The sequence below is a fragment of the Drosophila guanche genome, unplaced genomic scaffold (assembly GCF_900245975.1).
Source record: "Drosophila guanche unplaced genomic scaffold, DGUA_6, whole genome shotgun sequence".
In the NCBI taxonomy this organism is placed as follows: domain Eukaryota; kingdom Metazoa; phylum Arthropoda; class Insecta; order Diptera; family Drosophilidae; genus Drosophila; species Drosophila guanche.
In genome coordinates this window covers 351,476-375,997 of record NW_022995752.1, presented here as the reverse complement: position 1 = coordinate 375,997, position 24,522 = coordinate 351,476, and the positions used below count along the sequence as shown (strand labels likewise).

The following is a 24,522-nucleotide window of genomic DNA, read 5'->3' as shown; positions in this document are numbered from 1 at the left end:
CATACTCTTGCAGTGCAAATCAGTGGGCACAATAGAGACAACAAATTAAACTGTGGATATATCGATACTTATATTTGGAAATATTAGATATTACATATGTTTAGTAGCAACTAAATCATGGTTATTTGTTTGCAATCTAATGGAACGAACCCGAACCAATAAAAAGAAAATACTGCCCCCGTTCTCAGTATTATAACTTGTACCCCAAATTGGAAAAGGTCCAAGACGTTTGACCAAGCAAGCTTCACGTTTATCTCCAATAATAACGACAAATAAAGGAACTCGGACCATTACCATAGGCAACAAACTCATAAAGTTTAGACTCAACAAATTATACATACATATGTACCGACTTTTACTGATAGATTTGAGGTTTTAAAAATGTTTCTTGAAATATGGTTTTGTTCGAAAGCAACTTTTATACCCGGAACTCGAGGGGAAATATGGTGTTGAATGAAATTTTAATACTTATTGTTCACCATCTGGGAAAAGTTAAGATCTCAAATGCAAACAATTCCTTTCGTCCTCATGGTGTTCCATACATCTACAAGAATACAGCATACCCGTAAACTCTACATGTACTAGGTACAAAAATATAGGTTAACACAAATAAAACGCATCGTGACCCTGAAATGGGATGAATGTCTGATGAAATGAATTCAATATTCAGTCCGATGCAATACGGGGCCAATACGGACCATGTGATCTATCCAGACTTGAAGTTAATGCACTTCCGCTGAGGGGCCTGCGCTTACAAAATCGACTTTGACTTTCAAATATTTGAGGGCTTTGTTGCAGCGACTCAGGTGTTGGCCATCTAATGGAGCTGTTAATGGTTAACCACGTCAAATATTTTGCCAAATGAGCTCGACTTGGGGCAGTTAATTGTTGCTGACACGATTAAATGGAACCGGATTGATAGAGAGGCACAGCACACAGTAAGCAGTAAGAAGTGCGAGGAAATGAATAGATGATGACAATGGCTCGGTAATGCTCGGCCGCTTATTGTCTTTATTCAACAATTAAAGTCTATTTCATTTAACTTTTCTTTGACGTTGTTCACTTTTGTCTGTCGTGTTGTTACATAAACATAAATCTCGGCAATGGGCCGACAGTCGTCGCACTGCCCAAAAACAAAAACTTGCTGCCAGTGCACATTTTCACACATAGCCGGATTTTTATTAACCATTTTTCATTCGCTTTTACGGAGCAGCAGAGGCGGCCTACGCGGCGACGCTCGACTTTTCGGATCTCGTGGAAGCTTGGTTAAAGCGCAGCCAGCTCATTTGTAGACTCGAATGTCAGCGGTGCACAAGCGCGGAACGGATCTAAGACAGCGGCTGAAAAACCAAAACTCTATCACTCCCCCAGCCAGGACAATACCCACTCATCGCCATGGACTTTGATGAGTTCCGCGAGTTCGGCCACGCCTCCATTGAATTTATTATCAACTATCTGAGCGGTATTCGTGAGAGGTGTGTATTCCGTGTGTTCATCCGTGTGTTCGTTGGTTCGTGTTGGTTATAACAATATCCTATCTTTGGTATCCCGTAGAGATGTCCTGCCCAGCGTGGCTCCGTATAGCGTGATCAATCAGCTGCCCAAGGAAATCCCAGAAAAGCCAGAGCACTGGCGCGAGGTGCTGAAAGATTTGGAGCACATCATCCTACCCGGACTCACACATTGGCAGTCTCCGTACTTCAATGCCTTCTTTCCATCCTCCTCATCGGCAGGATCAATCGTGGGGGAGCTGCTGATTGCGGGCATTGGAGTCTTGGGCTTTAGTTGGGTAAGAGACAGATGAAAATCGATAGATGCAAATCTAAAGTTTGTTTTAAAAGGCTTTTGTATAGTTTTATATTTATTTAAAAACACCAATTTTAAAAACTTTTTTCAATCACGAGATTGGAAGATTTTAAGTGCCTAAACGATGCAAGCGAAGAGCGTAGCTGAAAGAGAGCGGAGCGTCGGTTGTGTTAAGAGAATACCAAGCATCTTTAGCTATGAGCTAAGAGCGAAAGCGCAAAGAGCAGGTGAAAGAGAAAAGCTGAGGCATGAATGATGAATGCGACCCCATGGTGAACTCTTTAACAAGGTGACGTTATCCGCTGTGCGAGGACCACAAACTTATTCACCACGCTCAAAAATACAAGCGCTAGAAAGGGATAGAGATAAAGTAGTGGTACCCGAAAGCCACCACTTGTGGTAACTTTTCTCAAAGATAATTCACTGGGAAAAACAAATCAAGAAGTTAACAATCAAGTTAACACCCCCGCTATGACAATCTGATTATAGCTACAACCAACTTAATGATGATTAAGGAAATTGCCAACTAATTGTTTTTCGATAGTCACGCATATTATATGATCGTCATAAATCCACGATCGGGCCTATTATCGTTTCCCTAATCTCCACTCAGCGATTAGATCTGCACCGTGACACCGTGACACCGTCCCCACTGGGCACTGTGCACTATGGCTGTCAGAGAGTAAGGTGTGTGTTCCGGGGGCAACCAACCGGCTGGCAAAGTCTATAAAAGCCGCTGGTCATCGCTGTGCGGCTTCACACTGAACTTCAGGCTACGTAGCGAAGCATCAGCGGAGATTTGCCGTTTGTTTTGCACAGTGTAAACAAAAGCGAGTCGAAAGCAAACAGAACGTGAAAAGTGCAAATAGAAAAGCGATAAGTAACGCCATGGATGCCAAGGAGTTTCGGGAATTTGGCAAAGCAGCAGTTGACTTTGTGGCCGACTATCTGGAGAATATACGCGACCATGAAGTGCTGCCCACTGTGGAGCCTGGATATCTCTTGGATCTCTTGCCCAAACAGATGCCCGAGGAGCCTGAACCTTGGACCGAGGTGCTGAGCGACATTAATCGTGTGATTAAGCCAGGAATCACGCACTGGCAGTCGCCCAATATGCATGGCTATTATCCCACCAGCACCTCGTATCCGTCCATTGTGGGTGAGATGCTGGCCAGTGGGTTCGGCATCATCGGTTTCAGCTGGGTAGGTCAGAGTCGGAGCGGAGAAATCTCATTGTTTTGGTCAGCTGAATGGGCGCCCATTGTATGGAGAGTGAAAGTGAGGCCCCGAGAACTCGATAAACCGGTTATGACTGCAACGGATCGAACATCGAAGATCGAAGAGAGTGAAATTAAATCAATCTCGAATTGAAGATGAAACTTTGACTTCGCCTGAACAATGAACAAATGATCCACCGAATCATTATCATAATTATTATCACCCCGAAATTCAAGCAACTGTTCTTCTTTTCTAGATTTGCAGTCCCGCCTGCACTGAGCTGGAAGTGGTCGTTATGGACTGGCTGGCCAAGTTCCTCAAGCTGCCCGAGCACTTCCAACATGCCAGCGATGGGCCTGGCGGTGGTGTCATCCAGGGCTCAGCGAGTGAGGCCGTGCTGGTGGCTGTGCTGGCCGCACGTGAGCAGGCTGTGCTCAGCTGCAAGGAGACGCATCCCGAGCTGAGTGAGAGCGAAGTGCGTGGCAAGCTGATAGCCTACTCCTCCGATCAGAGCAACAGCTGCATCGAGAAGGCGGGTGTGTTGGCGGCCATGCCCATTAAGTTGCTGGCAGCTGACGAAGACCTCATCCTGCGCGGCGATACGCTGAGGAAGGCAATCGAGGAGGATGTGGCCGCTGGACTGATACCAGTCATATGCATTGCCACCTTGGGCACCACAGGGACGTGCGCCTACGACGACATCGAATCGCTGGCCGATGTCTGCCAAGCCCTGAAAGTTTGGCTCCACGTGGATGCAGCCTATGCCGGGGGCGGCTTTGCCCTGGAAGAGTGCGCGGAGCTGCGCAGGGGTCTGGATCGCGTGGACTCGCTAAACTTCAATCTGCACAAGTTCATGCTGGTTAATTTTGACTGCTCGGCCATGTGGCTGAGGGACGCCAACAAGGTGGTGGACAGCTTCAATGTGGATCGCATATACCTGAAGCACAAGCACGAGGGCCAATCGCAGATACCAGATTTTCGCCACTGGCAGATCCCCCTTGGTCGCCGTTTCCGTGCCCTCAAGGTGTGGATTACTTTTCGTACCCTTGGCGCCGAAGGACTGCGCAATCACGTCCGCAAGCACATTGCTCTGGCCCAGCAGTTCGAGTCATTTGTGAGGAACGACTCGCGCTTTGAAATGGTTGCCCCCCAAGCCCTGGGACTGGTCTGCTTCCGTCCCAGAGGTGACAATGAGAACACAACGCAGCTGCTGCAGCGACTCATGGAGCGAAAGAAGATCTACATGGTGAAGGCCGAGCATGCGGGCCGCCAGTTCCTCAGATTCGCCGTTTGCGGCATGGATGCCAAGCCATCCGACATTGAGTTTGCCTGGACAGAGATCGAGTCGCAGCTGACGGCGCACCTAGCTGAGAAATCGCTGGCTGAAGTCGCTCGGAAACCCTCCAATGTTTCTGACCTCACGCAGCACTTTCAGATGCATCTGGCCAATGGTGGCGGCGGCACCCATGAGAAATCGCAGTGACGGGAACAGCGCCCGGTTTTACAAACAATTGAACTATTTATGTTTAGGATGTCCTTAGTTTGCTTTGTAGTTTTTAGCAATAAATTCAATTTAAATTTGAAAATACTTATCGACCCGCTTAAAAGAGCATTAGGCTAAATTTAAGTTAATTTTGTTTGTTATTTTATTGGATTTTGCTGTCTATTGTATTTTGTGTGTCTGTTAAGATGTTCCGATAAGTCGTGATCCAAAGTCTTATTTAAATTTGGCGGGCAAGTGGAAATACCCAGCCCTGGGGTTAAGACCTAGCCGGCGCTGCCAGACGGATAAAAGGATCCCTAATAGTGCATGCGAGAGCGTCTGGCAAGAGAGAATTTCCCTGACCGTTTAGACACAGGATTAGATTTCCCTAGAGCATTTCCTTCACGTAGAATAAAAATCGCAGGAATAATTTACCTGGTGCCAATGGAATTTTTTGTGAAGTATTTACCTGTTATCGACAGCTTAGTTTTTGATGCAAATTTCTTAGCATGAAAGCTCCCTTGCTTTGTTAAGGGAGTTTTGAGGGGAGTTTGAGTTTGAACAAATATAAAATCAAAAATAGATTAATATTGGGCTGTAGACAATATATAGAAATAAAATCAATAAAATCGGTGACTAGTAAGACGATAATGATGATTTTTTCTACATTATCCTTTGCTCCTTAGCAAAATATAGGAGTAATTACAATGTATAAGCCGGAGTCTAGCCCCAATTCTGTTGTAAAGATAGAAGAACTGCCTCCCAAACCACTCCGACCTTATTATAATATATACCTATGTTTCCTTGCGCGCGCTATTTTTCAAACATTTTGAATATCAGTTAACATACATGTGTTTCTACATGTTACATACATTTACATACTAAACACTAAACTCCCTTGCTTCCAGAAGGGGTGATTTGGATGAAAAATTCAAATACAAATTTGTAAAATATAAGGTCATACAGTATACAATCCAATAAAAATTAATCCTTATAATAAGCAAAATTGATTCTTCAATCGGATTCAATTATTGTTTCAGTGGTGAAATAATTTTCTAGTTAGTAATATCAAATAGAACATCAAAATCGAGGAATCTGATTAAAGACTACTGTATATTTACGGTATATTTTGAAGATTCAATGTTATATTTTGGTATATTTACGAGGCCCTGAAAACTTGCCAAATTATAAACAAACAATTATACAATTTTAGTTTTTAGTTTTATAGCTTGCCAAGGCACCGTGAAAAAGCAAAAGGCGCTGCTGTGCTTCTGGTTCGTATTTGAAATGGTGCTCCAAACAGGGGCTCTGGAAAGGGGCGCCTGGAGTAACAGTTGACACCGTCCTTGAATATGTACTTTGTTTGTTTTTGTTCATCCAGGCAGGCGAGGCACATAGGCAACACACACTCGAAATTGCAAAGAATTGCTAGCTATGCAATGGTAAGTGTTGCTGCAGCCATCACCTAGACAAACAGACGCGGCTGCCAGCGAGATGCGTCACATAATAAAATGTAAGCAGCATCAGCGATCCATCAGACGCAGCTTATACAATGCCACGGCACTCCAGTCGGATGTCAGCCGCCCAAACCAAAGCGCTGACAGCGTCAATCTGGATCTGGAGGCGGCTCGTCGAAATGTCAGGATCGTGGTTATAGGCGCAGGTCTGGCTGGTTTGTCAGCCGCTCAGCACTTGCTGTCGCATGGTTTTCGGAGGACCGTCGTGCTGGAGGCCACCGAACGATATGGTGGACGCATCAACTCCCAACGCTTTGGCGACACATTCTGCGAGCTGGGTGCCAAGTGGGTGCCCATCGATGGGTCGCAAGACTCCACGTACGAGCTGCTGCGCAATGTCGAGGGTCTGGGCAAGCGGATCAAGCAACCGGAGAGGCCCGAGTACGTTAAAGTGGACCACGACAACGAACAGAACAAAGTAAATCCAGCCATGGTTGATCTGATCGATGCTCTATTCCGGCAGCTGTGCGGAGGCTTGAAGGTCCCAGACAAAGTCAAGACTGGCCGTGACCTGCACTCGCTGGACAATGTGATGGCCTACTTCAAGACGGAGAGCGACAGGGCCATTGGACTCACTTTTAAGCCGAATGAACAGCACACTGCGCGGGCGATCTTCCAGTCGCTGTTCAAGGAATTCAGCAGCGTTCTGGGCTGCTGCTTGGAGTACGTCAACATCGAGCACATTACCAGCTGTCCCGTGCAAGCGTATCCCAGTCCCATCTATGTGCCCACCGGCCTGGACAATATTGTGGATGAGCTGACTCAAAATCTGGGCAGGGAGCAGCTGCAAACGGGCAAGCCCGTGGGCCAGATACAATGGACACCATCGGAAGTCGGAGAACACAACAGCGTTGGCTGCCTGGATGGCAGTTTGTATTCTGCAGATCACATCATTTGCACTCTGCCCCTGGGTGTGCTCAAGAACTTTGCTGGCATTCTGTTTAGCCCAACGCTGCCGCAGGAAAAACTGATGGCCATACGCAATCTGGGCTACGGACCGGGGCCCGTCAAGATCTATCTCTCATACAGGCGACCAATCAGCATTTGGCTGAGAAGCAACCTGCGACCGCTTGGCGCACTCATCAATCGAGTGGCCGAACGTAGCTGGACACAACAGGTGGTGGAAATAACCCAGGTGCCCAGCAGTCAGCATGTGCTGGAGGTGCGCGTAGGTGGTGGCTACTACGAGGAGATTGAGAAGCTGCCGGACAACCAGCTCTTGGAGCACATAACAAAGCTGCTGAGGAAATGTATTAGCAACCATTTGGTGCCCTACCCAAACGAAATGCTGCGCTCCAGCTGGACCACCTCCGCCTGCTATCTCGGTGGCCGTCCGTACTACTCCACCAGCAGCAGTGCACGCGATGTCCAACGTCTGGCTGCACCACTGGGTGGAAAAGCGCCCAGCCTGCTCTTTGCTGGCGATGCAACCGCGCTGCATGGCTTTGGCACCATCGATGCAGCGCGTTCGAGTGGTATACGTGAAGCACAACGAATCATCGATTACTATAACATCAAGCAGTACAATTGAGCGCAAAATTCTAGTCAAAATTTAGTCGAAATTTAGTTGCAATTTTTGGAATACTTGTAAGCAGATACGTTTAATTAGAAGTAGCATAATAATAAATTTAAAGCATGAACAACATACAACAACAACGATGATTAGATACTAGATTATGATGTGGCGATGAACGGGTTGCTCCCCATCCATCTTATTGCGATGTAAATTCCCTAAACATGTCACAATTCTGCAGCCCAACGGCGGACTGGCTTACTTCGCGGCTTCAATTTCTTCGGTGGCAGCGGCACTGACCTCATTCCAGGTGTACACCATGTCCTCGGATTTAGTGAAACGCGAGCAGACGGCCATTCTTAAGAAGTAAACATCCTTGATCTTCGCTGGCACCATGTGAATATTTCCACGGCCGTTTATGCGCTTGAGCAGCGCTTCATTCCGTTCGTTGCTGCCCTTGAGCCGGAAGCAGACGAGACCCATGTTCACTTCGGCGGCCAGCTCGAAGCGTGAGTCTGCGACGGCCAACTCCCCAAATTGTGTGGCAAAGTTGCAGTGGCGACGAATGTGTGCCTGCAGGTTCTCGACACCGTACAGCCGCAGTACGAACCAGAGCTTGAGGGCGCGGAAGCGTCTTCCGAGCGGGATCTGCCAGTGGCGGTAGTCCGGAGCAGAGCCTTGCATGTCGTGCTTCAGGTAGAGCGGATCCACATTGAACGCGTTCACCACCCAGCTTGGATCCTTGAGCCACATGGCCGAGCAATCGAAGTTGACCAGCATCCATTTGTGGGGATTAAAGTTGAAAGAGTCGGCCGTCTCGATGCCCTTCATCAGATGCCGATACTCCGGGCAGATGAAAGCAGAGCCAGCGTAGGCGGCATCCACATGCATCCACACACTGTGCTTGTTGCCTACCGGGCCACATTCGTCCAGGCGATCGAAGGCGCACGAGTTGGTTGTGCCCAGGGTGACCACAGCATAGAAGGGTATTAGACCATTCTCCAGATCCTCCTTTATGGCCTTCTCCAGCGCCTCACCGCGCATGCGACTGTTGTCCGACGGCACCGAACGCAGCTTGACTCCACCCAGTAGTCCCGCTCGCTCCACAGAGGAATGCGCCTGATCCGAACAGTAGCCGACGAGTTTGCCAATGATCGTGTGCTCGTCCCAATCTGGATGCTCGGCCTGCACCTCTTTCACCTTCTTCGCTTTGGCACCGAGCAGGGCCACCAGGGTGGACTCACTGGCGGTGCCCTGGATGACACCGCCACCCTTGCCGCCCGAACAGGCCAGGAACTCCGAAGGCAAATCGATCATCTTGCCCAGCCAATCCATCATGGCCACCTCCAGCTCGGTGCAGGCGGGACTGGCGATCCAGGTGAAGCCAATGCACGCGATCGCTCCACTCAGCATGTCAGCCACAATGGCCGGATAGGAGTTTGCCGTGGGGAAGTATGCGTGAAATTTGGGACTGTGCCAGTGCGTCACACCCGGCATAATCACACGTTCGATGTCCTGCATCACATCCTGCCAGCTCTCGGGCTTCTCGGGCGCTGCATCCGGTATCAGAGGCTTCAAGTAGCCGGGCTTTACCTCGGGCAGGACTCGTCTGCAAGGCGAAAAATTGCATTAGTTGCCTGTTGTAAAACCATTTATTCAGCAAAATCTTGCTCCTAATTGCATTTCAAACTTAATTACACACACCAACACAGCCCCAAGCAGCTACATTGTATGTGTGGGTGTGGGCATGGGGAAACTAATAACAAGGTGACGTTTTACGCTGTGTGGGGACCAATAACTTTTCACCACGCGCAGAGTGAATGGGAGGGAGCATGAAGCAATTATATGAGGAGGTCTCGTCGGCTGACTGTTAGCCCGACCCCTAGCGCTCAAAATAAATAAGAAAACTTCAACTCTTTTTCTTGCAATTGTCAAATTTAAGCCCCATGCCATTAAACGGTTAATCAGCACACTCCATTGTCCTTTCACTCACACTTGCAGCGCAGAGCCCTTGCACTCGCACTTATTGACAGCATTGTTAGGGAAGAAATTTTGCCGTCAAGACCTCCTTATATAATTGCTTCATAGGATCTAGCAATGGGAAAGACGTCTCCTTATATCCCCAGATTGTTGTTGCCAGTGGAAATAAGAAATCAATAGCTATTATCTGTGCACAGAAGTGACAACTGAAGGGCAAACGCAAGATAATTAAATTATTCGCATTCAGATTTTATGAACTCCGAAAGAAGGTTCACCCTAATATGCCCAACATTTACGCTGCTAGAAAATGTTTCTTATCAATGCGCAATGGGTGTGTTCCAACGGGTTTAAAATGAACTGCTCGTTTAATTAAGTCAATTCCAAATCTTTTCGGGTATTATTCAGTGCTTATTTATTGCATTGCCCAATACAACTACCTTCAATATTCAAGGCAATGGAAAACATAAAGAAACCGTTAGACTTGCCAAAGAACAATGGAATGGAACGGCAATGCACGTCTGCGCCCATGCCCGACCTTGAAACGCCAACACTAAAACATTTTTGAATGCTGTAATGAGCGATTAGCTGCAGAAACACATAAAAATTAACAAAAATGAAAGTGTTTAGCATTAGAAGAGCGTTGCCAAGGTCGCTGAAAACGAGCAAGCGTGCATACTTCTGTATGCTGTGTGTAATAAAGCAAAGGTCAGATCAGATCGGAACGGAACGGAAAGCGGAGAGACTTTCCCATGACTAACGCACAGTACGGCTTGTGCTAAATGTCATTCACTTGCTTGAAATCAAACAGAACGAACTTTCAAATTAACACCACACGCTGAGGTCAATCAACAGCCAATATATTTATAACAAATATTTCCTTGTACGAGTGTGTATCGAATACCTTCAATTAAAATTAAACTGAAACACTTACTCACACCCTGGGTGAATGCCTCTCGCGACAATTTTGCTTACCTGTCTCGTATGTTCTCCAAATATTCGGCTATATAATCCACCATTGATTTGGCAAAGTCCTTGAACTCCGGTGCCTCCATGTCGATCTTTAAGTGGAGAAACGGGACACTGATTAGTACGGAATTGATATAGGATTAATGTTTGCTGATTGCTCGACATACCGACACCTTGGGATCCAGTTTATCTTCCACCTTGGCGTTAGCTTTATCATTACCGTTAGTTTGCGTTGGTTTGTTAGTGGTATTAGTGGGTAGCTCGCTCATTTTAGGCTCGTTTTAATATAATAATTAACAACTAAATTAAATCGATGATACTCTGAGCGTGTTAGGTAAGCAATGGGAAAAAAGTTGAATGGGAATTTTGATATCAAGTTTTTATATCTAAAATATAGTGAATAAAATGTATTAATAATGCTAATCAGTACAGCAGCTGCGGTCCAGCAATGAATTAATGTAGCTACATGTATATAAACATACATGTGTATGTAAACACACTGAGACATATGTATACATACATAGAGTACTCCTAAAGTTAGAATTAAATTCATAATGTTGCATGCATAAATATGTACGATTTTTGGGCTTTTGCCTTACTTTCGGCTCAGTGTAATTAATTTGTTAATTAGAATTTCAGGTTCGTTTCGTATTTTTCTCAATTTAATTCACTTGAAGGCAAAGCAACGCAACGGCAAACAAGTTGGCATTGGAGGCAGCAACTTTTTGCTCGATGCTAAAGATTTAAGCTTTGTTTTGTTCATAGATACACAACTTGTTAATCCAAATGAAGGAATTCTGCATAAGTTTAAAAATTAGGGCAGACCCTCAAGCAACAGTTGCGTATACGCCGTGTTAGCACAGAAAATAAAATGATGTGTGTCCGTTTTCCATTGAGTAATTATGTTGCCAGAGCACTTTAAGTGTTTGGACATGCAAATATTTAATTAAGCTCCACTCACCGTGTACTTTAGGTAAGTGCCTTTTAATTATTAGCACTTGTCGCGCTTTGTTTCCGTTTCGAACCAAATCTTTTGGTCTACTGATGCTTTCTGAGCTGTGAGCTGTGGTGATGGACCTGTTCGGTGTTCTGCGTTCGACGTTCACTTGTTAACTGAGCGCTGCTCGCACTTGGGCCAAGGCATTTAAAGCCCAGCAGCAGCAGCCAGCCCACCGCCACCGAGCACGGACAGGACCGGTTCAAGCCACTCGGCCGTTGCCGCTGGACTGCAACATTCTCAACTTGTTTGTGCGATTCTCTTTGATTTGTTATTGCGCTCTTCTGGGGGTTTTTGTTTTTGTTTGTTATTTGTTATTTGGAAACTTGCATTCATTTGTGCGTGACTCAGTTACAGGACACTACACTCGTTGGCACTGGCAATGGGGTAAGCAGAGGTCTCTATAGCCTGTGGGTTCGAGCTGATGGCAGGAAACTGAAGCGTTAAAAGTTCTTAAAAAAGTTTAGAGAAGCTTTACCAACCATCATTAATATTATTAAATATAAATTAATATATTTTGCGTGTTTGTTTATACGCCAAAGTCTTTAAACCCATTTAAAATTCCAATTAAAAGACTGCTCCAAATGCTTAAATGCTGCGCACGTATGTACCTCCAAGCCCCGTTTTATGGGAATCCAGGAATCCCCCGTCATGAGTCACAGAGAGCAGTGAGCAAGAGCGACAAAAAACGATTCAAAGAAGTGAATTTCATAGAAATGGCATCGCATTCGCGCACGCTTTAAACTCACTTCCAAACTGGTTTTCAGAGCACCAGCATCAGCATCAACTGTGACGTAGTCCGAGGGCGGCCCGATCCGCTCACGTGTTATCCACTTCATTTCTGCTGTGACGTCAAAGAGTTTCATATCCTATTGTGTCAGGGATGTGGACCGCAAGCAGGGGGTGGCTTTAGGTGCGTTGGCCAACTGTTGCTACGCGCAGCAGAGAGGAGAGTGTGCCTGACATTTCAACGAAGCCACTTTGGCAAATCACTTCGACTGAATCAACAGATTTCTATGCCATGCCCGGAAGGCACTGCCTCTGATTGTAATGCGTTGAGAGAGCACGCCCCAACCAGCCACCCACTGCCACTCACACTCCTGTGAGTCCTGAACTATGGGGTTGATTTATGGCAGACTTTGGCCTTTATTCATGTCCTCTTGAGATGGCGCCTTTAAGTGGGGGGAACTGACTGCATAATCAGGCATTAAAGACCATAGACCATGAGAGAGCCACAAGTAATGTGTAGATACATTTGTGTGTATTATTTATTGTATTGTTTCTTCACGTGACGTAATTAACATTTTCCGCTGCTTAGATCTAGATTTCGATTTTGTAAACCGATACGCGGGGGCTCATATTCAACAGCTCACATGGAGAGAAACGAAAGTTTGAGCTGAGTTTGAGGCACACGCTGCGGCAATCAATCCAACCAGAGTGGGGAGGAAGTTTGTGTGTAAAAACCATTGAAAAGGGGACAAATTTTTGGTTGTTACGCTACATTTTTCTCCAGTGAATCAGTCAGTCAGTGGGCGCGCATTACAACAGTGCATATTTCAGCAGAAACAAATCGAAAGAGTACTTAGTAAATGCTAAAGGTAGTTACAACTTAACGGAACTAGACGCGTCGAGCTACTGCGCCAGGGTCGATGGTAGATTGAGGAGCGTGCTCTGGCCACTGGGCAAGTAGGCAACGCCACGGGATCTGGATAGCTGGTAGGCAATGTCCTCGGCGGCTTCAATACGACGCAGCTCGACGAGACCGTCACCAGCCTCGCCAAACGATTTGGCCAGCAAACCGGCAGCGGCGGCATCACCCTCAGCCGAAATGATCGATGCCAGCTTCTGCTGCTCTGCCTTCTCCACAACGAAGCGAGCCTTTTCGGCCTCCTGCTGGGCAACCTGTTTCATCTCAACGGCCAGCGTGAACTCACGGCCAAAGGTCAAGTGTGTCAGCGAAATGTCGTCCAGAATGAAGCCGAACTGATTAGCGCGCAAGGTCAACTCTTGCGAGACGCGCTGCGAAACCATCTGTAGATTGGACACAAGAAATTCAGGGTTAAGGTTCATCCATTATTGTTTTGTTGTTGCTGCTCCCAAACTCACCTCACGCTGCGTAATCAGCTCGCCGGCATCGAATTGAGCGACAACTGCCTTCAGCACCTCAGGGGCAATGGAGGGCAGGACACGCTCATCGTAGTCCTGGCCCAAAATCGTGTAGATCTTTGGCAACTGCTCGGGTATGGGACGGTACAGGATACGCAGCGTAATGTTCACATTCTGCAAATCCTTGCTGCCGGTGATGACTGGCACGTTGCGGGGCTGCGAGCGTATGTCGAAAATAATGGGACGCTGCACCCATGGGATGAAGAAGTGTGTGCCCTCGCCAACCACATGCTCCTTGATGCCGGTGAATCGGTCGAAAATCACAGCCCGGTGGCCTCCCTCCACATTATATAATGCGGAATTGACAACGCCGCCAAGCACGGCTACTCCGAGGCCCATCTGGCCAATGCGGTTGAAAAATTGTGCAGCCATGGTCTACGGAAAAGTAAGGAGAACAAAGAATATTAAGTCAACTATTTAGTTCTATATGTATGTAAATAAAAAGCCGACTCGGTTTATCAATTTCATCAACTTTTTAGGTTAGAACGTCATTGCTGACCGACAACGTGTAATGTTCATGTTTTATGCTGTAATGGCATATATCTAGGCCCTTGTGAAATGCGAGCTCTTGGCACTTACAGATTACAAGTTTTTAATGTGTATTATTGCAAAATTAAGACACAAATTTTATTTAAACACGACTTTCAGAGCAGAGCAAGTGTGACCGCGGAATTATCGATAGAATATACTGTCAGGCCCTCAAAAATATACCACAATAAACCATCATAGTCTTAAATCATATTCCTCGATTTTGATTTTCAATTTCTTTACCAGCTAGTTTAGATTCTCAGCGCTAAAATGTTATCCACTACATCAATCAATTATCCACAAGATGGGATAGTTTTCATGAATTTCTTTTGTTGTATTGTTTGCAAAATAAGGTTACAACTAAATAGGTCAACCAAAAAAAATACCATGGAATGGAAGCTGGAGAGGACAACCTGTGGGAAAAAAAAACTGCAGAGACATTCTGAAAAACGCCGTGGGGCTCTGACTCTAACTCTAGCACTCCACTCCAAAAACAAACCAAACTTTTCGATTCGCATTTGCATTTGTTACATACCCTTAATAACAATCGCCGCAAATCTTAGAAAGAAACAACATAATTTATTGTGTCATTTCGGCCCGCCCAGCCCCCTTGGGCATCTTTTTGTTGGTCGAGTCCTCCAGCTCCTTGGCCTTGTAGTAGTGCGGTGCCACCTCCAGCAGCCACTTGCTCTCGATCTCAATAACCTGCCGCATATACTCCTTGGAGGTGAAGACCAACTCATGGTAGAGCACCCAGCGCGGCAGCTCCTCGAACAGCGAAGAGTTCGGATGAATCATAACCGTCTGATTGTGCTTGATGGTCTTGTACTGGCCGCCCTTGGACAGGCGTGCCACATGGTAGAAATATCCAGCTGTGGATGCCTTGCGCACATTAATCGTCTCCGGCAGGCAGCTGACCATATCGATCTCGACGCGCTGCATCAGGCCCACCAGCTGCTCCCGCACATCTCGTGCACGCTTCATGGAACGATACTGGATGAAGTTCTCGTAGCACCACTGCGTGCTGTAGTCCGTCTCCGCCCACTGATTATAGACCTGCAGCAGACTCAAATGATCGCCGTGCATGTGGTTAAAGTTCTTGCGGGCAGTGTCCGCATGTATAATCTTGTCCTTGGGTCGATAGAAGATGGCACTGTTCACGGACAGCATGGCCGAAATGGTGACCATCTCCTCAGAGCATTTGTACCTGCAAAGATAATCGATAAAGCTGCAGTTTGTGGAGTTCTCCCTCAGTACTCACTTTTCGCTTGCCAGCAACATCTTGCCCATCATGGGATCCACGGGAAATTCGGCCATGCGGCGACCCAGCTTGGTCAGCTCTCCATGATGATTGAGTGCACCCAGCGCATACAGTTGTTCGAGGGCCAGCACGAGCGTCTCATGTGGCGGTGGATCCAAGAAGTCAAAATGTATCAAGTCGTTGATGCCCAAAGCTTTCAGCATGAGCACCGCGTTGCCCAGATTAATGCGCTGTATCTCCGGCACCGTGTTGTCCTCCAGCTCGTGCTTGTAGGCCCACGCGGTGTACAGGCGGAAGCACTTGCCGGGCGCCGTGCGACCCGCTCTGCCAGCTCGCTGGTTGGCGGATGCCTTAGAGATGGGCACTACCATCAGTGACTCCATGCCAGTGCGGGAATTAAAGTTATTCTGCTTGGCAAAGCCCGGATCAATCACATAAACAATGTTGTCGATGGTCAGCGAGGTCTCCGCAATGTTCGTGGCCAAAATCACTTTGCGGGCATTCGGGGGCGTTGGCTCGAAGATTTTCGCCTGCATGTCGCTTGGCAGATTGGCGTAGACGGGAATGACGATCAGCTCGCGGATTTTGGAGCCCAGTCGCTTCACGCGATCCTGCAGCACCTCCTGGCAGGTCTCGATCTCATCCTGACCCGTCAGAAATACCAAAATATCGCCCAAGGGCTGAGTGGCGTGTATCTGCAGCACAGACACGCAGCAGGCATCAATGTAGTCCGCCTCCGGGGCCTTTGTGTAGAATATATCCACGGGATAACGTCGTCCGGGTATGCGGAAGATTGGCGCATCATCGAAGAACGCCGAAAACTTATCCGCATCGAGGGTGGCGCTCGATATGAGCAGCTTTAGCTCTGGCCGAAAGCGGGCAATATCCTTCACCAAACCAAACAGAATATCCGTGTGGAGAGTGCGCTCGTGAGCCTCGTCAATGATCATTACACTGTAGGAGGCCAAATCGGGCTCCGAGAGGAACTCGCGATGCAGGGTGCCGTCCGTCATGTACTTGAGAATGGTGCGATCCGAGGTGCAGTCTTCAAAGCGTATGCTGTAGCCCACCTCGTTGCCCAGCTTGACGCCCATTTCCTCGGCCACGCGGGCCGCCACAGACATGGCAGCCACACGACGCGGCTGCGTGCAGCCAATCATTTTCTTGTCCTTGGTAAAGCCCGCGTCAACGAGGTACTGCGGCACTTGGGTGGTCTTGCCCGAGCCCGTTTCACCCTCAATGATCAGCACCTGATGCTCCTTAACGGCGGCAATGAGATCCTCTTTGAATGGATAAACGGGCAGCGAGCGGCGCGTCTCGTCGAGGGTCAGCCTTTTGCGTTCTTTTTCTGTTAACTCCGGTTGGCGGCTAGATGACTTTTCGCGACTTCCGTCGAGTGTCAGGGCCTGTATGAAATCAATTTGATCGTCCAGCAGCAGCTCATACTCCTCCTCGGCCTTGACATCCTTGGCACCAAACTGGAAACGGGCGGAGGCCAATTGCTCGGCTTCCCATTTCTTTTGCTCGGAATTTGGCTGCCGCTCGAAGTCGTCCACCTCGACATACTCAGCTGCGGAAGAAAGAAAAACTTTAAGTGTGAATTTTAGGATGGCAGATTCGTCTTACAGCGCTCGCCCTTCTTCATGTCCTGCGGCATGTGATAGCGCTGCACGCGCTCCAACTCCCGCGCCTTCTCATGCTCCTTGGCAATGTTCAGCAGCTGCTTTTTGTACTGGCGCTCCTCGCGCTCGCTTTTGGTTAACCTTGGGGTAGCAAAAGGGACAATAAGTAAAGGTTTTCCATCAGACATTGTGCAGCTTACACGCTCTCCTCGAACAGATACTCGTCATCCAATATATCCGCCTCCAGCTCGGCCACTTTGTCATCCTTGCGCTTTTCCAGGTACTGGCGTCGCGACTGCAAGCGCAGGTGTGGCACAATCTTGTCCCGATCCTCATGCTCCAGCTTCAACCGTTTGGTGGCCTCCTCGATAGCCTTGCGGCTGCTGCCCGTGGAGTCTACCACCTTGCGTGTCCGACCCTCATCGCGCTGCTTCAGACGATTTGCGAACTCATCTCGCTCCTGCAGATCTTTCAAGCGCGACTCCTCCTCACTGTCCGGCTCCTCGGCACTGCTGCTGCTGCCAGCAGTTCGTTTTCTGTTTTTACCAGACATTTTCCACCATAAACAATATAAGCGCAAAATCAAAACAAAACAATGTTCCGGCTGGACCGAAATAGTTATCGATGCATCCGAAAATCCGAAAAATATTTTGGGCTATATCGATAGCGAACGAAAATGTAGATTAAATGAAATTGATTAAAGAAGTCAAAGAACAACTGGAAACATGCTAATATGTTTCTTTGTATTCAACGAAAGCCCGGACATGGCTCCCAACAACGCTTCTACATGATTGTTACTCGGTGTGCTAGCACAACAAGTTGACCCCATCAGCTTATCGATACATTAAGCGCATCTCTAAGTGCGTTTCAAGGTGTGTTACCTAGGGATGGCAGGCGTGCGATTTAAAATTCCAATTCCAAGCTGTAATGTCGCGTCAGTTGAGTTTTAATCCCCGCAAGGAATATGAATTGATTGAATACCCAGGCCGCGTAGTCCACACGGAGCGTATGCTGGCCACCTTGGGCGGAATAGTCAAAGTGTCAAGAGTAAGTCGCTGTAACGATCCTACAGTTGGATTTCTATTCTGATCCGCTTGTTTCCAGGTCTTGGGCGATGAAGTGAAGCGTCTGGAGCTGCGCTTTCATCCGAAGAATCCCTATAACAAGCCCGCCTTTGGGGACTGCACCGACAAAACGGGAGTCCTGCTCTCGGTCACTGTGCGCCGACATAAGCGGGACAAGCTGCGCGCCCCACAGTATTTCGTGCGCGTTCTAGGACACTGCAGCCGCAGCTTCTCTTTCGAATGTGAGTGGCGCACGTACTGAGAGATTGACAACAACGCCGTTGCTTAATAACCCTGAATATATTCTAGCTCTTTGTGATTTTCAGTACTTACCACTGTGGGCCACGCCACAGAGTGACAATGGCCAAGCGGCGTCAAACCTCGAGTATGCCCTGGAGCAAACGCAGCCAACAGACGTCACAGATCTCGAGTTCTTCAAGTGAGTCATAGCCCACAGCATAAGCAGATTAACAGCTTTGTCTTCCTGCAGACGTCGTCAGAGTCAGCATCTTTGCCTGCCCGAGCTGTTTGCCCGAGTGGACCTCGTGCATACGGGCAACTACCGCATCGATGGCTCGGAGGATGGCCTGCAGGAGGTGCTGGGAGTGCTGACAAAGTCCTCGTATGACAGCTACGACGTGGTCTCATTCAACATGCTGGACACCTTCCCCACCCAGGCAGATGCACAAATATTGAAACGCCTCAAAGTGAAGTACGTTTCCGATGAACAATTTGCGCGCGTGCAAAAATTATTCGACGAATGCCCCATCTGGACGCGCATAGCGCTGCTCTACGAGTCTGGCGTGGGCACGGACAAGCTCAAGTGCATCATACCATCGCTTGCGTTTTACTTCAGCAACGGGCCATGGCGTACGCTGTATGTGCGCTATGGCTACGATCCGCGCAAGGATTTCAACAGTCGCCACTATCAGACCTTTGACTTTCGCCTGAGGTTTGGCACTGGCGTCTCCGAGTTTGTCTACTCGCGGAAGTCGGCCAAGCTGAAAATGACCTCTGCTGCCGGCACGGAGGAGCCAAAGTGTGATTTGGTCCAGAACATTGACTATCCCTACTTCGATGAGCACAAACTGCCACGCTCCAGGCAGTGCATGCTGCGGTACTGCGACGTTCGCATCCAAAAGATTCAGGATATGCTGGAGAAGATTCCCACACCCCTCACTGGTGCCATTTGCAACGAACGCACTGGGTGGCTGCCACCCAGCTTCGATGCTCAGGTGCGGCAAATTGTCTGTGCAACGATCAGCGATCTGTTGCGCAGTCATTATCGCAAGGAACATCTAATGGCCGAGGTTGAGGCGGTGCCGCATGCCGACGAGGAGGAGGATGATGGCGAGGATGAGGAGACGCAGGAAGAGGACATGGAGCTGGACGACTCGCTGACAATGAACAGCACCGAGACCTATATGGACAAGGACATTGAACAATTGTTTAATAATATTACAAGCTGATAACAATATCAGAGTGTGACCGCGGAGTTATCGATTAAATATAAGCCAGACCCTCGAAAATATACCAAAATATACCAATGAAACAGCTGCAGCACATTCTGATTAAGCTTAGGCGCGGCCTTTATTTTGAATATTTTGGATACAGATTAGGTAGGGATTAAGCTAGGATAAGCGCAGATAAGCGGAAAGAGTGTTTAAATGCTGTTGGGAGATGGTTAGCAGGATGAATGCTTAAGGCTTGCATCTGTCGAGGAAACGTGGATAGAGGCAAACTTCGCGAATGTGATAGCGATTGAGCAGCCAGCAGAGGAAACGCTCCAGACCCAGACCATAGCCGCCATGGGGCATCGTGCCGTAGATGCGTTGATCGGTGTACCAGTAGTAGGGCTTGGGATCGATGCCCTCACGCTGATAGCCCTTGAGCAGCTCCTCGCTGTCGAAGATCCTCATGGATCCACCGACAATTTCTCCCACATTGGGCAGCAGCACATCGACGCTTTCGGTGAGAGTCTTATCCTCCGGGCAGCGTGACATGTAGAAGGACTTAATCTCGACTGGGAAGCGACACAGCATAATGGGCTCATTGATGGCATCCGTCATCTTGCGCTCGGGTGCCTCGGGTATGTCCTCGCCAAACTCATAGAAAGTGCCATCGTCCTTGGTTACATTGTTCTCCTTCAGCCATTTGATGGCATCCGAATAGTTCATGCGACGGAAGGGCTTCGTTGGCGGCTTAAAGTCGGGGTTGAGCTCCTTCACAAGATGTCCCCATGGGGACTTAAGCACACGATCGACCACATCGCAAACGAGATCCTCCAGCCGATCCAAGAGATCGTCAAATGTGAGGAAAGGACACTCTGCCTCTATGTGTGTGTACTCGGCGAGATGGCGGCGCGTGCGGCTCTGCTCCGCCCGATAGCTCTGGGCAATGGTAAAGACATCGCCGAGTGCTGGGAGACAAGTCTCCAAATACAGCTGCGAGCTCTGGGTGAGGTACGCTTCCTCGCTGAAGTATTGTAGCTTGAAGAGCGTGGATCCACCTTCCACCTGGGTCTGCACCAATGTCGGTGGCGTCACCTCATTGTAGCCGCGCTCGAAGTAGTGCGCCCGGAAGGCCTGCATCACCACAGAGCGCATCTTTAGCACCTTAGAGGTGTTCTCGCCACGGATCATGATGTGGCGGTTGTCCAGCTGCACATCTGGCTGCGCTTCCTCGTTGAGGATGGCGTCAGCGCCACCCGGCGGCGCCAATCCAATCAGCTCCCAATAGTCCACATTCAGCTCATGGCCACCAGGTGCGGTCTTGCCTTCTGGTGTGAGTTTCAGCGTGCCAAACAGCACCACAGTGCTCTCGGTGCTCAGGGTGAGCGCGTCGTACGTCTGGCAGAGCTGATCGTTCAGCACGCACTGCAGGAAGCCAGTGCCATCCCTCAGCGTAATGAAAGCCAGTGACTTGCCCTGACGCCGCAGACGATGCACCCAGCCATAGACCTTGACTCGGGAGCCACGGTTGTCGGTGCCCTCCATAATTCGGATTTTGCGGGCCACCGGCCAGCTGGGATCTTCGGAAATCTTCACCTTGCGCGCCTCCTCGAGGTTCTGTTGACGCTTCTCGGCATCCCCGGCTTCACGCTGCTGCTTGTCGGCGTTCTTGTGTCCCTCACGTACGAACAGCTTCTGAATCTTCTTGAGCTGAGACTTGGCGGCCGGCTCGAAAGCTTCCGCGGCATTAGGGTCCTTGCTGTCCACGTAGATGGTCGGGAAAGGCTCCTTGCCGGCATGACGCATCGCCTGAAGGATGGTCTTATAGGGTTTGGCCTCGCTGCCATCTCCAGACTCGTCACTGCCACTCTTCTCAGAGGTGAAGAGGGCGCCTGCACACACACAGAAGTTCATATAAGTATAAAAATTCAATGCACATTGCAATCCGATAGCTTTCGCCGCTGACAACGTGGACTTGCACGTGTCGCTTTTTGGGCAAAATAACAAGTAAACTTACTTATGCTTAGATCAGCCAAATCCGCGGGCATCTTGTTTGACAAATGATGACTAAGAATGGGGCTTTTATAAAGAAAATCACAAGATTTAACAACTATGAAAGTGTGCAGAAAATTGCATCAGCTACTAGAATCGATTGCTCCACCGGGATACTCGATAGTACTCATCGATGACAGGGTTGCGATTTTTTTGGTATTTTTAAGCAACGTCGGATTTTGGTGCAGAAAAACAAAACAAATGAAAAACAGCATAAAATGCCTACTGAAAACAGGTGAGATTAACAACAAATGAAAAAAATTACTACACACTGCTGATGCTCCACTTCCCAAATCCCATTCCAGCATTAAGATAATGCCCAAGGCTGTGGTCTGCGAGGAGAGCAACCTGCGTGGTGACATCACCTTCTCCGCTGGCTGCGTTGTCCATCCCAGTGCCACGGTCATAGCAGAGGCGGGTCCCATCATAATCGGAGAGAATTGCATTCTCGAGGAGTACACTACCATCGCTCATCGACTGCAGGCCGGGGCCAGCTGGAATGCCAACAACATCCTCAGTATTGGAACACACAACGTCTTTGAGGTCGGCTGCACCGTGGAGGCGGCACGCATCGGAGACAAAAACGTTTTCGAGAGCAAGTGCTTTGTGGGCCCGGGCGTCACTGTGCCAAGTGGCTGCGTGGTTGGGGCAGGCATACGGATGCACACGGAACAGCTGCTGGCGGAAAACACCATCGTGTATGGGCAGCAGGCACTGCAGCGCGAGGGAATGGAGAAGCAGAGCTCCCAGACGCTGCAAATTGATTTCCTTCGCAAGGTTCTACCCAACTACCACCACCTGCGGAAGCCCAATCACGATCCAAAAAAGGCGCGCAGCGTCGTTTAAATCTCACTCATGTATTCTCTTGCACACTCCTTGAATCCGCAGCATTAAAGTTATTCATTTCGTTCCCAAAAACTTCCATAGTGTGATCGCACAGCGCCTCCAAATCCTCGAGTCCACGCTTTAGGAGATCCACAGCGCGATCCCGGCGCGACTGTATGCGAAAGTGCAGCTTCTGTTCGGTGGGATGGGGTATGGTGTATCCGCAGAAGTCTACCTCTGGGTACCTGGCGATGATCGTCTTCAGAGCGTTGCCAAGTGTGTGGCCCTCGTTAAGGAAAACGAAGGTGCGGGATCCCTCTCCGTTCTTCTCGTCGCCTGCAAGCTGCAATAATCGAATCATTATTGTTCATTATTTTCAGGTCGGTTTTGGCACCAACCTCTGCTAGGGCTTCCATTTTGATCAGGATCGTCTTTTGTTTACAAAACGAAAACAACGTGCACGCCACATGCGATTTGTGGCCGTATGACCCTCAAAGAAATACCCCAATATTCAATTATTGCAAAATATACCAAGGAAAATAAAATTCCTCAAGTTGGATAAAGGACCACTAAAACTGTCATTTTATCCGTTTGATGAATCAATTTTCTACAATCTACAATATACGATGTCAAGCATTTGCGAACATTTAAGACAAAAAATAAAAGTAAGCGTAAACACAATATCCTTCTAGTGGAACGTGCCAGCTCGAGTTTTTCACCGGGTGTGCTTAAGTGGGTTAAGAGCGTTCAGTCACCCATGATAAATGGTTTTTTTTTTGGTATATTTATAAAAGAGAGAATAATATTCAAGCGATACATTCACGGTCACACTGAATCGTACACACTGCCGGCGATTTGAGCGTGTTTCAAATTTAGTTTTATATTTTTAGATAAGAATTGTTCTAGACCCTACCTAAAGCAAGACGACTACACTAAGAACTCCAGTTATTATAAGTTCTTGTCGCGGATTTTGTGACATATGACGCAGCTGTTATTCGTTAATTTGTGCTTGTTAATGTGTTTGTTTGATCGCGAAAAAGTCTTAAGCAGCAGAAGACGCTGCTAAAGAGAAGCAAAGAACTAAACCAAACCTCATTGTGCAAAGCGAGGCTTCAGAAAAAAACTGCAACGGCAAACATAATTATTTTCGCAATGCGCTGAGCTCCAGCAAAAAAAAAAAAACACCGACACCGGCCTGGAGGCGGCAAGACCTTTTCGTTTTCGCGCCCAGAAATAAACGGGAAAAAAATCTGCAATACAGGTTTGTGTGAAACAGCAGCAAATGCGGTGAATTATAGTGAATAAATACGCTTATTGAACTCCAAAGTGCCACTTTGATTTTGGCCATGACAGCCACGCCCCCCTCTGGCCGCAATCCAAATTATGCAAATTCATGCATTACACACACACATAAACAACATAACAGACATATAGGCAGCTACCTCTGCCGTTGCTGCGACGAGACCAGCAAAGGCGGAAGCGAACTCTAGACAGCTTTGGCGTTCTGTTTTGTTTTGTTGTGTCGTCGTGTACAATTTGATACATTCGGTTAATAAATAATTACAAATTGCTTAAATGTCTTGTTTCGTTGTTTGCTAGGCGTGCAGCTCCCTTCCTCCTTGCTGCAAGCGTCATTGCCTCTCCCTCCCAAACGTTCCACACCCCACACATCTGCTGTTTGTCAACGAAGCCTGTCTTTCGGTGGTGGTGACTAATGCAAAAGCATGTTCCGTTATCTCATGTGTTCCCCTGCTGCGTCCCCTCCGCACTCACAAACTTGCAATGGTCTCGCTCTGTCGCCCGTTTCATTCGGCTCCATGCGTTCCCCCTAATTTTCGCCAGGCTGCAAAACGTTGCAATTTGGTCTAGGCTGTGTTCCGCTTCCATTTTGTTTCCCCCATTATGCTGTGCGCCCTTTTTCTGTTGTTTTTACATCGCTGCAGCGCACACATGCATACATAAATACATACATATATATATGTATGCCATGCCTATCGGCGTTGGTGTACATTGTATGTATGTTTGTTTGTACATTGGTGTATGTACCATGCTGTGAGAGCGAGGCAGCTGCTC

General features: G+C 48.1%; 10 protein-coding genes across 12 annotated transcripts in view; 5 read left to right on the top strand and 5 right to left on the bottom strand.

Annotated features, from left to right (window-relative positions):
• The first annotated feature begins 1,237 nt into the window (after positions 1-1,237).
• Positions 1,238-4,612, top strand: LOC117587866 (3,4-dihydroxyphenylacetaldehyde synthase 2). 2 transcript variants are annotated; one of them, XM_034278832.1, is made up of 3 exons: positions 1,238-1,475; positions 1,555-1,789; positions 3,281-4,612. In XM_034278832.1, the coding sequence occupies exons 1-3, from the start codon at positions 1,396-1,398 to the stop codon at positions 4,505-4,507; spliced, it is 1,542 nt and encodes a 513-aa protein (XP_034134723.1). In that variant the 5' UTR covers positions 1,238-1,395; the 3' UTR covers positions 4,508-4,612. The 2 variants fall into 2 exon arrangements, with proteins under 2 accessions (XP_034134723.1, XP_034134724.1); XM_034278833.1 differs by lacking the exons at positions 1,238-1,475; positions 1,555-1,789 and adding an exon at positions 2,542-3,009.
• Positions 4,613-5,765: 1,153 nt separating this feature from the next.
• LOC117588190 (protein anon-37Cs) lies at positions 5,766-7,651 on the top strand. The gene is made up of 2 exons (XM_034279311.1): positions 5,766-5,781; positions 5,889-7,651. Exon 2 carries the CDS (start codon positions 6,002-6,004, stop codon positions 7,553-7,555), a length of 1,554 nt encoding a protein of 517 aa, XP_034135202.1. The 5' UTR covers positions 5,766-5,781; positions 5,889-6,001; the 3' UTR covers positions 7,556-7,651.
• Positions 7,592-11,609, bottom strand: LOC117588191 (aromatic-L-amino-acid decarboxylase). Of its 2 annotated transcripts, none has more exons than XM_034279313.1 (3): positions 11,445-11,609; positions 10,490-10,575; positions 7,592-9,146 (listed from the first exon to the last, which is right to left on the bottom strand). In XM_034279313.1, exons 2-3 carry the CDS (start codon positions 10,567-10,569, stop codon positions 7,796-7,798), a joined length of 1,431 nt encoding a protein of 476 aa, XP_034135204.1. In that variant the 5' UTR covers positions 10,570-10,575; positions 11,445-11,609; the 3' UTR covers positions 7,592-7,795. The 2 variants fall into 2 exon arrangements, with proteins under 2 accessions (XP_034135204.1, XP_034135203.1); XM_034279312.1 differs by lacking the exon at positions 11,445-11,609 and adding an exon at positions 10,651-10,785.
• Positions 11,610-12,998: 1,389 nt separating this feature from the next.
• Positions 12,999-14,341, bottom strand: LOC117587861 (protein l(2)37Cc). Its single transcript, XM_034278827.1, has 3 exons — positions 14,226-14,341; positions 13,587-14,021; positions 12,999-13,511 (listed from the first exon to the last, which is right to left on the bottom strand). The coding sequence occupies exons 2-3, from the start codon at positions 14,016-14,018 to the stop codon at positions 13,113-13,115; spliced, it is 831 nt and encodes a 276-aa protein (XP_034134718.1). The 5' UTR covers positions 14,019-14,021; positions 14,226-14,341; the 3' UTR covers positions 12,999-13,112.
• Positions 14,342-14,733: 392 nt separating this feature from the next.
• Positions 14,734-17,656, bottom strand: LOC117587999 (pre-mRNA-splicing factor ATP-dependent RNA helicase DHX16). Its single transcript, XM_034279019.1, has 4 exons — positions 17,258-17,656; positions 17,062-17,198; positions 15,436-17,005; positions 14,734-15,381 (listed from the first exon to the last, which is right to left on the bottom strand). Exons 1-4 carry the CDS (start codon positions 17,608-17,610, stop codon positions 14,754-14,756), a joined length of 2,688 nt encoding a protein of 895 aa, XP_034134910.1. The 5' UTR covers positions 17,611-17,656; the 3' UTR covers positions 14,734-14,753.
• A 285-nt stretch (positions 17,657-17,941) lies between these two features.
• On the top strand, positions 17,942-19,681 carry LOC117588001 (general transcription factor 3C polypeptide 5). Its single transcript, XM_034279022.1, has 4 exons — positions 17,942-18,104; positions 18,162-18,363; positions 18,431-18,560; positions 18,612-19,681. The coding sequence occupies exons 1-4, from the start codon at positions 17,985-17,987 to the stop codon at positions 19,588-19,590; spliced, it is 1,431 nt and encodes a 476-aa protein (XP_034134913.1). The 5' UTR covers positions 17,942-17,984; the 3' UTR covers positions 19,591-19,681.
• Positions 19,682-19,785: 104 nt separating this feature from the next.
• Positions 19,786-21,745, bottom strand: LOC117588000 (asparagine--tRNA ligase, cytoplasmic). The gene is made up of 2 exons (XM_034279020.1): positions 21,590-21,745; positions 19,786-21,464 (listed from the first exon to the last, which is right to left on the bottom strand). Exons 1-2 carry the CDS (start codon positions 21,618-21,620, stop codon positions 19,822-19,824), a joined length of 1,674 nt encoding a protein of 557 aa, XP_034134911.1. The 5' UTR covers positions 21,621-21,745; the 3' UTR covers positions 19,786-19,821.
• On the top strand, positions 21,744-22,542 carry LOC117588002 (dynactin subunit 6). Its single transcript, XM_034279023.1, has 2 exons — positions 21,744-21,859; positions 21,930-22,542. The coding sequence occupies exons 1-2, from the start codon at positions 21,843-21,845 to the stop codon at positions 22,468-22,470; spliced, it is 558 nt and encodes a 185-aa protein (XP_034134914.1). The 5' UTR covers positions 21,744-21,842; the 3' UTR covers positions 22,471-22,542.
• LOC117588003 (probable DNA-directed RNA polymerases I and III subunit RPAC2) lies at positions 22,463-22,940 on the bottom strand. Its single transcript, XM_034279024.1, has 2 exons — positions 22,848-22,940; positions 22,463-22,792 (listed from the first exon to the last, which is right to left on the bottom strand). The coding sequence occupies exons 1-2, from the start codon at positions 22,863-22,865 to the stop codon at positions 22,478-22,480; spliced, it is 333 nt and encodes a 110-aa protein (XP_034134915.1). The 5' UTR covers positions 22,866-22,940; the 3' UTR covers positions 22,463-22,477.
• A 333-nt stretch (positions 22,941-23,273) lies between these two features.
• LOC117587998 (brain tumor protein) overlaps positions 23,274-24,522 on the top strand; it is a 29,062-nt gene continuing 27,813 nt past the window's right edge. Inside the window, exon 1 of the mRNA XM_034279013.1 lies at positions 23,274-23,710. The gene's annotated coding sequence lies outside the window, so the exon portion shown is untranslated. The remainder of the gene's footprint in view (positions 23,711-24,522) is intronic.